The sequence below is a fragment of the Harpia harpyja genome, chromosome Z (genome assembly GCF_026419915.1).
Source record: "Harpia harpyja isolate bHarHar1 chromosome Z, bHarHar1 primary haplotype, whole genome shotgun sequence".
In the NCBI taxonomy this organism is placed as follows: Eukaryota; Metazoa; Chordata; class Aves; order Accipitriformes; family Accipitridae; genus Harpia; species Harpia harpyja.
The window spans coordinates 15540561-15554828 of NC_068969.1; the positions used below are offsets into that span (position 1 = coordinate 15540561).

Genomic DNA, 14268 nt, shown 5'->3' on the forward strand with positions numbered 1-14268 from the left:
CACAAAACTTTAAAACAAGTATCTTTCATCTGAAATAACTCTTCTTTATTTTTAACAACAGATGCAATTGTTCACTTAACTGATTAATTGAAAAAAATCATTAACTATTGTGTATTCCACACACAGTAAAGACAACATTTATTTACTCTCTCATCTGGACAATGTATACACCAATACTGCTCAGGTATTTACAGGCTCTGCATCTCACAGTGACTGATGCGATACTGTCTTTACATAGCTTTGAAAATGTTTTTTTATGACAAATCTGTAAATCACATGGATTTACATCACATACTTCTGACTTGAAGTTGAGACGAACTGGTCATTTAATTCATTAAAATATATTGGTGAGATAGTAACACCTTTAAAGTTTCTATAAAGTCTATGCATCTTTGCCTTGCATTTATAACCAAATGAACTGACTTCTGGTACAGACACCATTCAAAGCAGGTGTAGAGAGAAGTTCTATAGTGAACTATTATAATCTACAGAAGTGACAGGAGGAGAGGAAGGTTCCATGTTTCAGAAGAAACACATTTATGGGTTTAAAAAAGTATATTAAAGGTTACTAAATTTTAAATTATACATTAAATTACAAAAGAAACAACATAAAACTACAGAAGAACAAGAAAGCTTTCAATGAACTCCACATGACTTTCTTCTTTTCCCAAAACACATTCAGCCATTGCCTAACTGAGTTCCAACTAGAATTTTACCATGGACCTCTATGGAAATGAAATGATCAGTCTTGAGTATTTCTGCAAAGTTTCACCTCCAGCCACTGAAATCAGCACAAGTTACACAGCAGCAGAGTTTTGACTGGAAAATAATATGCCACACTACAAAATACACTAAATAGGTACATTTAGCATCTTGCGGAATCAAGTTCCTATACAGTTTCTAAACTGAGAATTTTACTTACAACATGGGGCTTCATTTTTTCCTCAGGAAATGTGTGTGCTATACAGATGGTTTATTTAATCCATTCCCACCTAAATTAATCAAAGCAATCTGTCCCAAAAAAATATGAGTCTTCATACAGGATTCTGCTGCCATTTGACAAATTGTGTACATTTATCTAGGAGAAGTTGAAAATCCTCCATAAAGAAGTTACCACATCTAAAAATAAGTGACATTATTAAAAGGGAAGCAGGATGTGTTATTTAGCGTAATATGAAATTTAAACAGTACCACCTCAGATACACTTTAAAATGCTTTTAGTAGCACCTGGTTGTTTATACATCTTCTGTGGTGAAAAGGTCAATAGAAATTCACCTCTAAGGTCACAGTTGCTAAGCAACTGTTTTCGGCAGTTCTGCAACACCGATCAAGCGTATTACGTTCCACTGCCTGGTTTCAGAATAAACGCGCATAGCATCCTACCTGGCCTTTGAAGCGCACCGAGCTTCTGCTTTTCCCAAGAGCATGGGCACCCATCGTTGAGGCGCTGCTCGAAAGGATACGCCCTGGGACCACCGGCTTCCGGTTCACGAGAGCAAAGGAGAGCTCAGTCTTCAGGAAGACCACGGAGGGCTTGATGAGGTGCTGCCCGAATCTCAGCATGATAAATGTTAATCTTCAGCGTCTGAAAGAGACGATAGTTAAGATAATTAAGGGACTGACTTTGCCTTTCCAAACAACAGGAATAAGACAACCAAATTGTCTAGGCAGCTTCTGAAAGAAAGTGCCTCCTGCACTCAGCAAGGCATTGATCGGGCTTTGGAAAGTTTGGTAAGACTTTCCTAAAAGTATCACTTCTTTGAAGGGCTGGTGGAAAAGGCTTCTTCCCAAAGCAAAAATTTTACATATAATTTCTTAAACCCTTTCCTCCTCTTCTTGGCAGGGCTACAAAATTCTAGACAGAGAATGTCATTTCTCCCTCCCAGTTTCATTTGTTCTGCACTGTCTGCATTTGGGTCATATGTGCTTGGAGAAGCACGAACAGTATTTCACATGCCCTTTGCCACAATGCAAATCAATGCACACAGGACTTACAAAATAAAGAAACCACATTTTCTAAATCAATCTCTCCACTAAATACCTCAATTGAAGAAATACCAACAAATTAAGGAAAGCCTATTAAGTCTTTTTCCATCCATGCTTTCTAGTTTGAGCAACTGAAATGTGAAGACGATCAATAGTTGCATGCAACATTTTGTCTTACACAAAGCAAGCCAAAGATTTCCACTTCCATTCACTAAAATTTTCTCTCCTCCTGATAAGGATGAAAATCCTTCTTAAATAGCTAAGGCACAATCCTAACTGTGTCTATTTTAGGTCTTTAAGCCCTAGAGTATTTAAAGTATTTAATTCAATCAGAAATATCCAAGGTGCTGCAGGGTAAAATATGAAGTAATGAAGAATCTCATGTGACAATACTTCAGACACATCAAAAGCATTATACTAACATTACCTTGTTTGAACCAAATGACTAATCAGAAAATACAGTTTTATAAGTTGCTTCAGATGGGGAAAGATATCGTTAGAGTCAGGAGGGTCTTTTGCTGCAGTTATTTTCTTGCAAACCTACTGTGTTCAGTAAGACCCAAACTTGGTTCTTAATCTAAAAGATTTGTTCCAATTTAAGGTCCCACTCCTTGTACCTGGTCCAACAAAAAGTACATATAACAACCCCCTCTAAGGGCACAGACTTTGAAAGCGTCTTTGAGAAGTGCTTCTTCTTTGGAAGGAAGTTCTGGCTTTTTAGCTATCTGATTCCCCAAAAGAACTTAACTACATTAAATTAAGGATAGCAGATGCATCTATCAGGCTTTGCACCAGAAAAACATATATAAAACTTAGTATAAGATACAGTAACCAATCAGATGACTACACATTCAACTAATAAACATTCTTTAAGCAGGCACCATGTCTTGTTTTATTTTTGAAAATCACAGATGAAAGGAAATGCTTGAGCAGACCACGGAAGAGCAGAGATTTCAACCATCCCTATTTCAAAGATCTGAAAAGGTTCTATAATTGTTTTTTTCCCCATAAAGTCAACAGAAGATTAAGCGTCTGAGAAGATGTGTCTCTTACCATATATTAAACCTGAAACTTGACAGCATACAAAACCCAAGTCTCTTTAGCTACTAGAAGAATCACTTACCAGGGGAAACACCTGCTATCTTGTGCTGATGTCTGAAAAAAATGACTACTAGGAACTTCAACCAATCTTCCTCATGTCTCTTAAGCAGTCCATCAGCAAACCCCCGGTGGGGGTTTCTCATTCTGATTAAAACATGCAAGAATATTTATTCATGATATGACAGAGACATGGTTCTCTTCGCAATGAAGGAAATGTTTCTGATAAAAGAGGAAAACACATTAAATAGCTAGGACTACCATCCAGTAATGAAACTGAAAGCTAGTATCTCCAATAGCTGGAAAATCAAATGTACCACCACACCTGTTGTTGCACCTAGCAATACTATGGACGGAAATAAAAGTACTACCAATCAGTTCTTACTCTGTCTTCCAGACTACTGGTAACTAAAAGCACTGTCCAGAGACATGGAATAGACTTAAACACAGAACCAAGGCTTTAAAATAACAGATGCTGATTTTAAAATCTGATGCTTTGAAATTCAATTTAACGAGGCAGAGAACCTGAGATTTGACTAATCACCAGGAGAAGTCCTTTGGCTGTTTGCAGCCATAAGCAAAAAACAATAAACAATAGCAGGATAAGGTTGATGACATTGGAAATAAGGCCTGGATCCCATGCTTCAACAACTGAGACTACAGGAAAGCTGGAAATGGATGACCTGGTGCTTTTCTATTCTAATTATCTATCTAAAGTTACTAGGGGCTCCCTTGGGCCTTGCTAGTCCAATGCTGACTCTGAAACTCACTGTTAAAAATAACCAAATCTTACTCTGAAGTGTATGTTGTGAAATTCTTCACATTGCAGAATGGAACAAATATTGATAATTACAAGAACCAAGGTTAAATTTGTGTTAAGGGCTTCATGTTATGGGCAAGGGCATCCCCCGAGACAAAAGTTTTGCCGAGTCAAAACATCACTGCAGGTAGTGGATTTGGGACAGATAAAGACCATATTGGAGAGTTGATAAGCAATAAAAAACATTTTTATTTGAACAAGAAATCAGATATGAAGATGTTTTCTTCTAGCTTAAATATCTAAATATCCTAAATATTCTACTACATATCTAAATATCCTACTATCCTACCCAATATCCTACTAACCACACAATTAAAATGTATTTCTCTCTCCCCTTTTAACTCTGAGGATTTGGAATCCTATTTGGATTTAACAGTAGACTACTTATCTAGCCTAAAGAGCTCAATTTAACGTCTGCATACAAGAGATGTTAAATTAATGGGAAATCCTGAGTGTTCAATATCTCAAAATGGGAAGAGCTAGTACCACAAAGCAGTGGGTAGAATGTACCAGAATGTTGGAATGGAGGCCAAATTCCAAAACTGACATTTGGGTTTACCTGAAGTTGAACAGAGCACTGTAGCCAGCAGGTACTGCTCCGACAGGTAACCTGTGGCAGGCAGGGAAGCAGCAGAATTCCCTGGGCCCAAGAAGCTCATTCACAACTGGAAACCAAGGCCATGACTCTACAAATCTCTACATCATCACAGGCAGTTTGTGCAACCTCCAGTGAAACTATGGAGAATACGACTGCAATCTACAGTAACACCATAAAGGAGAAGAGTCTCTCCAGGATATTCACCATCATCTGGACCCTACCAGTTACTGACCATAATTTCATCACTGGAATGATTTTATGAAAATTAACCCTAAGCTCTATTGGGAAAAATACATATCACAACAATCCCATACATCCTTTTTCATACTTCAAGAGAGATTTTCAAAAAAAGATTTAGTCAGTTGAGTTGACATCCTGCATAAATACACTCAACATTTGCCAAAATAAATGCGTGCAACGTTATTAGCTGCACAGTTTGGGTCACCATTGTTCTCTAATATTGATGCGTATTTTCAATGCTTGGAAAACAATTAAAAATGCATTTTCAGAAAATGCTAAATGGATCCATACATAGATTCTGTGGACCACAGAATTTAGATTGACCATACCATGTATTCATAATACACGTAGCACACACATCTTTACTTATTTCACTGCCATCTTGTTAAAAAAAAGTCCAGAAAGGATCAGTAAAGTAAAAGCACTGGCCTCACACCTCCCTGAACAATAGTTTGAAGAATCAGCTTACAGCCCAACTGGGCTGACCCAGAATTATTAGAACATTTTTAAATCTCATGCATGGAATTAATGCATGTATTAAAACCTTTTCTATTTGCTTACTACACAATAATATATCTGAATAATATATTTCTATCTTGATTCAGACTAAATAAATATAGCATGTGTTTCAAACAAATGTGTCAGTTGTATTGGTTGCGCTATGTAATACTGCAGATTTCCCAGTGCTGTTCTCTCCAATTCTGAAAAGGGATTATGGGAAATTTTTTTCTTAAACAATTATTCATGATCTATTATATATTACTTAAGCTGTTTTTTGCCCTAGTGATCATTTGTGTTCTTCTGTAGAGCATGATCGTCTGTGCTCAGAACCAATACAAATGCTAAAAAATACATTAGGGAAATGAGTAATGGGTACAACTGAAAAATCTGTGGCTACACAGCAACACATTGCAGGAAGGCTAGAATATTCCAGAGTGCAGCGAGGCAGGAAACTGCTATGAGCAGAGCAAGTTTTTAGTCATCTAAATTCTACCTGTTTATTGCTTGAATGGCCTGTAAACAAGCTGGAATCAATACAGTACAGGTGCATGGATGCAGGTCATGAGATGCAAATAGTGTGTGCACAAGGTTTCCCAGCTGACTGGAATCACCTCACTAAGTCCGTTCCTCCAGGGATTTCCATTTTTCATATAAAGAGGAGGTCACTGCCAGCTAAAACAGAAACTAAATATAATTGGTGAAAGATGTTTCTTCTTTAATGATAGTAGTCTTTCTAATCCTCAGTAATAAGGAGGACAATTACAAAGTAATGTTAGAAAATGAAAGAAATCCATTTCTGATAAAATTTCAGCCCAGTTTAACACGGTTTCTATTCTGACTATTCAGATGAAAAGTGTATTTACTCTTCTTCATATTGCACGTATACATTACATTGCCTATTTCATCTGCCTCATTATCCTAATTAAACTTCCTTCAAGCTGCGTTCCTGCAGTTGTAGGTGGGAATACAGTATTAAAGGCTAACATAGCAAGTAGACTAATTTTACAGCCACAATAGATCTCAAATCTGTATAACCTGTACTAGAAAAAAAAAATTATACTGGCATTCTACATTACATCCTGAAAAATAAGAGTGCTAAAATTAAGAAAAATATTGAGATACACTGAAATATTTTCAAATATTATTACAGTTTTGTAAAATTTCAAGAATACGCACATTGCATTTGCCCAGCCTATATAAATACTACTCATACATTTAATGTATTTTTGAGAGGAAATCTAAACACAGGTCTCAATTCTCCAAGTTTATTTGGTTTGGGGGGCTTGGGGTTTTGTTTTGTACTTCATTTTTTAAATAGCATAAGCTGTAGAATTATTGGTGTCAAATACATAGGAAGAACTCTGAACAGAAGGTAAGGTTCACCTAGAGACAGGTCCCTAGGACATCAGGATAGGTGTCTGCTTGTTACATGTCATCTCTAGAGTCAGAGACCAATAGCCTGGAACACCACTGGAAATTACTTTTTCTGTACTGCCTATAAGGAGTGATGGCACTAATCCTTTTAGGCTGTCTTCCTGCCTCCATAGACCTCCCCATTGGATGCTTAATTGAGATGGTGCTGGTCCTCCAAAATGCCTCTTTATTTTATCATACAATTATTTGTCCTTAACGATACGGTGTTGAGATCACCACGCACTGGAAACCAAGCTCAAGGCTTTTGCTGAGCAATCACACGAGCACTGTTCTAGGAAAGCTACAAATCTGGTTGTAACGAGAGAACACAAGCTAATGCAAAATGGGCTGCTAACTTAAAATGTGTATATTAAAGAAAATCAATTACAATACCATTATCTCTCTGTGCTAGTATAAATGAATATTTTAGAAACAATCCAAGGAGTATTCTTAAAGTTTGTCATTTTACCATATTAATGTCACCTGTTCGTTAATTTTGACACTCCTGATTCTGCTACTCAATTTCACTGTAAGAACACTGCAAATTTATATAGCAAAATGAAAACAACATAGCTGATTTTTTTTTTAAGGTCTTACAAAAAATCCTATTTTTTAAAAAAAATCAGCAAGATAAGACAATTTGTGTCACATGCTGTAGTTGAGGGAACAAGGTAACTCTCCAGTAAATGATGTTTATAGCTAACTTCAGTTTTTTCCATCACATTTTCTAAACTGCCTTTTATCCTACAAAACTATACCCTTAAATGTGTATTCGGCATTTTTCCCTCTAAAAGGTTTGATTATGTGGAAAGTGATATTCCTACTGAGACATCTGAATTCTGCACCATGTTCAAGAAGTGATGTACAATGAAGAACTGCCCTGCATGCTATCTCTCCTCTCTTCATGCTTTATTATTTGTTACTCATTCCCTTCCTCACAGCCACTTCGTGAGGATGAAATCCACACAATTCAGAATATTACTTATTTAAACTAAGCACATAGCAATGAATGCCCTTGTTCCTAGAAGCCAGGATTTGCCATTTACCAAAGAATACTTAAAAAACAATAATGAAAAGAAAGAATTTTATTCTAAAATCACTCAGTTTTTCTACTAGCTTTTTGTCCTTAGAGCGGCTTTATCTCTCAGCATCCTCTACTCCCACCCTTGTACAAGATTTAACTACGTATTTTGACTTCTTCCAGTTTCAGAAAACGGCCTCTAATTAAAAAATACCCTCTCACTCTCAGTGAGCCAAAATAATGCATGCTACTGCTATTTCTGTTCTGAAAACGCCAGGAAGAATTACAAAACTAGAAAAGGTGCTCAAGTATCTTTGACAGCCATAGCCTAGATTCTCTCCATGGGGATGGTATTTAATGCTCTATGTGGGGTTGAACAGAAAAGCTTGTGTGGATTATTTTCCATTTTTACCACCCACAGAAGCTACTGAACAGAAAGCCCATTAACTGTGATGCATGCAACCAATCCTGGAGGTGTTGACGAGGACCGATTTCTCACGTCATATGCAGATTATGATGGACTTGAATCCACTACACGTGGCTTCCCCTGCTTAATCTAGCAGGGAAGAAAACATCAAAATTATTACTGTTTAAATATATTGCCATTTTCTTAGCATGGTCAATCAAGCTAAATTATCTACACTTAAAATTAAAATAGACTGTGGTCTGTTGCAGAGTACCTAAGCACCTTAGTGTGTATGATGCTAAGGGTCATCCATTTGCAATCCCATAGCCTGCCTTCCCCTTGCAGCTCTGTTCCCTTTCACCCAAGCTGCAGCAGCATTTCCCAGCCCCTCTGGGACAGTATTTTTCCACTCTGCTCTCACAGTGTTGATCTCACAGTCTTGCACTTGGAAGCCCTGGTATTGCTGTTATAAGCAGATTCTCATAGGGCATGACTGTGACCGCCATGAGAATCGCCCTTTCCTCCATGCCCTTCTCCTACTGCCTGTTTGTAGCTTTTGGGTTACACTAGTGGACCCAAGACCGTGCCTACACAAAGCTTATGGACCAAGCAGCACCCAAACCCGAGCACAGCATGCTCCAGTTAACATTAATAGCATCACGAGCAGGAACCTGAGGGAGGCCTGATGAGCAGGGTCTGATGAAAACTAGGTAGTTCCCAATTGGCATGGGGTTAACTTTCTTCACAGTAGCCTCTATGGTACTGTGCTTTGGCTTTGTGACTAAAACAGTGCTGACAACACACCAATATTTTGGCTATTGCTGTACAAGGCTTTCTCTTTTTTCCCACTCTGCCGACCACCAGCAAGTTGACGTGTGTCTTCATCTGTGGCTCCTGATAGTAAAGCTGCATGCCTCTAAACCTGTCTCAACACCATCTGCACAACCAGTCTAGCCCTCAACATAATGTATTTGAAGCAGAAGATGCACAAAATTCAAACAAAGCACTGTTAGCCTATTTAAAAGCTATAGGTCAAATACAATACTAGCATACACTAGTTGTATTGGGATCTGAACTTACAGCCCCCAGAATAAAGCAAAACTCAGATCCATTTTAAATGCTGGTAAGCTTTAAGGGGAGCCTTACACAGTACTAAAACATCTACCTGCTGCCTCCCTTTGGATCTTCATCTGTTTTGGTTCTTTTTCCCTTTTATTTATTTATTTATTTATTTATTTTTAAAGTACATTTTACACTTTTTTTTTCAAAATTGTTCCTCTTCAGGCATTAAACAGCTTGTCTATCACACCCAATAAGCTACTGCGTGGGTACACACAGGCACATGTATGTAAGTCTGTCCTCAGTTTCCTCTCTCCTGGTTGTTTGGTCTGTCATTGACATGACTTTTACAGTCTTCATTTTAAAAGAAGAATTAAAACCAAAACAAAACCCAAAGAACAAACAAAACAAACAAAAACCAAAATAAAACAGCCTCCCCCCCAAAAAAAACCCACAAGCCCCCCCCCCCCAAAACAATTCAAACTTCCAGACACCCAGGTCTTTATTGACCAAGAAGGATACAGACACCTAAAAGGAAGTGAACAGCTCTGTAGCAACACTGTAAAGCAATGACAACATTAACAAGTTAATCAACAAATGCAGAATCAAGCCAGACATCAAAAGCAATATACCATCCATAATACATGTAGAGGGCATAAATATTTTTAAATGATGTAGAAGTAGTTGTCAAATTCATTTCTATAGCAAGCATTTTGGAATACAAATTAGGCCATCTTGTTTGTTTCTTATAATTCAGGTAAAGAGTGCAAAGTTATACACAATAAATGAAAAGGTTTGTAAAGGGAAAAGAACTGTGTAATACATTAAACTTAAAGAAAAGTGAGGGCTTAGAAGAATCATGAAAGCACTAAACATGCTCTACATTCTTCAACTGCCCATATGTGTACCATGTTCACTAGAAGATGACTCATAGAGCATTTAACCATACTGAGAAAATAGTTCTGGCAGTGGAAGTTCATTGTCTGCCTCCGTGCTGAGGTAACAGCTCAACTTTTCCATATACTAGGACTTGTTTCCAAATATCACATTAAATTTCTTTTTGCTATTTTGACACCCTAGCTATACCTGCAACTTTACTTTTTTCAAAACCCTTCTATGATGACTAACATGAAATAAAATTCCTGTCTTGCATTATACTGGAGTTGGTTTATGTCCATTTTATGCCAGAATACATAAGCATAAACTTATCACACTGCAATATTACAGAAGATATCTTTTAAACAGAATCCCAATAACAAGACTTGATCTAGAGCTTCACAATCTTCTCTGCTAGATATCTGTGCCCACTTTTCCTCATATTAGCAGAGATGATCCAAGATTATAATTCCTCCTTCCATCGTCATCCAAGAAGATGACATGAATCCAAAGAAAAGTCTGATAAGAACTTTTCAAAATCCATGTACTATATCAGTGATTTTAAAGAAGATGTTTTATGAAATGGGATACAATCAACAGGTTTACCTCCTCATTGACTTCTACTGAAAGAGCAAAATATGTACAAGCATAGATATGCAATAAAATAAATGTTCATAAATCTTTCCTTAGTGTTAAACTCCTAGGAAAACAAACGCACACACATTATATTTTAAACATTGTTTAATAACTTGCATGCACCATAGCTATTATCCTGATGCATGGAGAAATCAAGGTTTTGGGTTTGCCTCTGCAAGTCATTCTGATGAACGAGACCTTTAGTGTTGTAATAACTATTGTGAGTAATGGAACAACCAGTGGCTTTTATTAAGAAGGAACACTGAATAATGTATTACCAACACTAAGATCAAGGGAAAATATATTTTTATCAGGGAAAAAATATTAATATCAATCATACCATTTTTTAAAGCAGAAAGGTAAAAGGCAGAAAAGGAAAAACTTAAGAAAATGCTACATGGTATGCAGTAAATGGTAGAAATTAGACTGTGGAAATCCTTTTTTCTAGGGTGGCTACCTAGGGCTACATTACATGCTAGACGAACAATAAAAGATTCTGACATTTCTTGAGATATATAAGTGTAAGGAAAACTCTACCCTGGTGAAGGGACAGATGGGGGAGGAAGGTCGCTATAGAGACTAGCACACTGCACATTGAAACACTTGATTTTATGCTCATTTCTTTTGAGGCTACAAACTAAGAGCTGACATGATGGAACAACTAGGAATGTTCTTTTGCTATAGCCTTCAGTGGGAAAAGGTGGCTTTAAAAATGTGGAGAGAAGAAAAAGCTGTTGTGTTTTAGCATTCTTATTTATTACTTATATAGCACTACATAAAGTCACTTTATAGGCTTTAGAAATACACACCAAGACTAAGCCATCCCCTGAAGTGGCTTACTATTTCCTTTGAGTGAATGCAATTTGGATATCTATAGTATTGGTCAGAAGAGGTGGGGCAAATAGAGTTGCAGAAGAAAAGCTGCAGGGAGCTAAGTGAAAAGATTCAAGGAGTACAAGTCCATTGGGAGAAGAGAGAAATAGCTTTTCCCAAAATTCTGTGATGGTATAAACCAAAGCACAATCAGAAAAAGAGAGAGCACAGGGTGTGCTATGGCAAAAGGATGGTCCACACAACTCAGGGCCAGCACAAGTCCAGACAAAAAAACGTGTGCAACGAGGAAGAGATGTTGCATAGTGAGTTTCCAGACACAGTCCCGCATTTTTTAACTTATGGTACTGAGAAACCCGTTACCTCACTTCAAAAACCCTATTGATTCAGTATATACTTTTAAAGATTGATTTTATTTTGTTCTTTTGTCCTTTAAACTTTTTGATACTTAGCACCACAGAAACTGAAAGATGCAAAAAGTTTCACCTTCTTCATATGAAACTACTTTAGTTAAAGGACTGTAGAGTTAAAGTAAATCCAGCCTTACTAAAAAGAAAATTATCAACAGAAAGATTGAGGCAGTTGCGACTTCTGAAAACTCACAAAGAAAAGAAAAAAGCCACACATATACAGTGTCTCTTGGCCATACTTTTTGCCCAAGTAAAGAAAAATAAGACGCAAATAGTAAGAACAAGTCTGGTGTTATCGTACCTAATTTCATTCTGAATGCAATGTATTAGTATTAGACCACGGTTTTGCCTCTGTAATACTATGAACTTGTATTTGGAGCAATTCCTGCGATACCCAAGTGTCTCCACAAGCATTTTATGTTGCTGAATTAATAAATGTAACACAAACATTTAGAGGAAAATGCAGACACTACAATTTGCCTAACAATTCCTCAGGCATATAGATGAAGAGTCACTTAATGAAAATTTATTGTCAGATTTACATTTATATATAGCTAATAATACTAGATAGTGGGTTCTTTACATTTATGTACAGTGCATTTATGTCTAATGCTAGATGTTGGAATCTTTAAGACATCCCATTAGCTTTCATTTTACCACCTTATATACGTACGTGCTCTCCGAAATAAAGCCATTTAAACCATGTTGTTCCATGGGCACTGGAATTAATGAAGCCTCATTTCAAAGGATTTATGTCCCCATCTTTCCCACACCTCTTTTTGTTCCCCCCACAAGAATGAGAGCCCTCCCTTAATTATTTACACCATAGTCACTGGCAAAATGCAAGCGTGCATGACTTTTTTTTATTATTTCTGGTTCATTTAAACCAGTAGGACTGCAAACTGCATGCAAACAATGGTGGAAAGAAAATAGAGAAAACAGCTGTAAACGCACAAAATGGCTTGTAAATCTTTCAAAAAATACAGACTGTATGCTTTAGTGAACTATTTGAAGAAAGGTGGTCATGAGTAAAGGAATCTATCTGAGAAAAAGAGGTTGTACACTTTTCTAGGTTTAACTTTCCCTCTCTGCACATATTTTCTCTCTGATTTTCCACAAATGCTCTCTGTATACTTGACCACATGTTCAGAAAATGGGAAATAACATTCCTGCTTTCTGGCCGCTTCCCTGTCTTTATCAAAGATACCTGTAGCAGGGATCATAGCTTTCTGCATTTCTGAACAGTGCACTATGAGGTACTCAGTCAACAAGGTAATGTTGAATGACAACTGGGTTACAAGTCAATGGAAAGAATAAGCAAACTTTGTAAAGGGAAACAAACTCTTTCTCACTGTCAAACCAGCATTAAAGCACTATGGGAAACTACTTACAGTTTACTGTGGTTGGTTAGATAATTCTGAACATGATGACTTAACTAAATTTAGGCAAAAATAGGCCAGTCTTATGTTATTATTTTTCAGGAGATGTTGCATATCTGGTAGCAGAAAATCAACCCTACTAGGGTTATACCAAAATACATCTATTTACTGAATATGACCCCTTTCCGTAAGATATTTTCTGCTGGGAAAAAGTGGCTTGCAGTTCCTGTTATCTAATATACACATGCATTAGATTTAGTCCAGTAAGATACTAATCCTAACAGATTTCGGGTTAGATTTTAGCATAAGACCTGGCTATTCTGCCTCTCCTTCCCAACCAAAAGAGCCAAATTTCCCTGTCTAAAGCCAACATGAGGTTTGTCAGAGCCTTTACTGGACACAGACCTCAAAACATAGGCAACAGATGCTTATGAAAAAAAAAAAGGGTCAATGCAGTGTTTGTCCATTTCAGCCTAAATTTGTATTTGGAACATGGCCACGGACACAATCATGCTAGGGAGAATTTGGTTTTGATGTTTTCTAGGAAACATTGCTACAGCAAGAGATGTCTCTGAGTGAATCCACCTGCCTGTATTCAACTGTCTGGACTTTGGAGAACAGGCTGTAGTGTGGTGTCCTGACATAACAGTAGTGAAACTTAGGCTCTGAAATTGGAATAACAGACGATAATAATTTCTGTGCAACATCATAATGCTACAGTACGCCTTACCTAGATTAGGGCAATGACTATTATGCTACCTGTTGAAATAGTCATCGTTGTTGCATGCATCTCCCAAGCACTTTTTTTATTTAAAGGTGTTCACCTTAAATTGCTTTCTTTATGAGTCTTTGTCCACTGTAGACATGAGCTCTTAGCAAATCAACCACTAAAATGTATCATATAGTTTTCTAGCTTCCATAGGTTACTTTCAGAATCAAAACTTAACACAACTCCAGCATTTTCTCCTTTCATTAATTTACACAAGCAAAAGAA

The 14268-nt window shown here is 37.1% G+C and overlaps 1 protein-coding gene across 6 annotated transcripts in view; it reads right to left on the reverse strand.

Moving 5' to 3' along the window:
- FHIT (fragile histidine triad diadenosine triphosphatase) overlaps nucleotides 1-14268 on the reverse strand; it is a 632955-nt gene that overhangs the window by 432200 nt on the left and 186487 nt on the right. For all 6 annotated transcript variants that reach the window (XM_052778553.1, XM_052778548.1, XM_052778551.1 and 3 more), the window contains one exon: nucleotides 1464-1585. In XM_052778553.1, the coding sequence (XP_052634513.1) occupies nucleotides 1464-1563 (100 nt within the window). In that variant the 5' untranslated portion in view covers nucleotides 1564-1585. The remainder of the gene's footprint in view (nucleotides 1-1463; nucleotides 1586-14268) is intronic.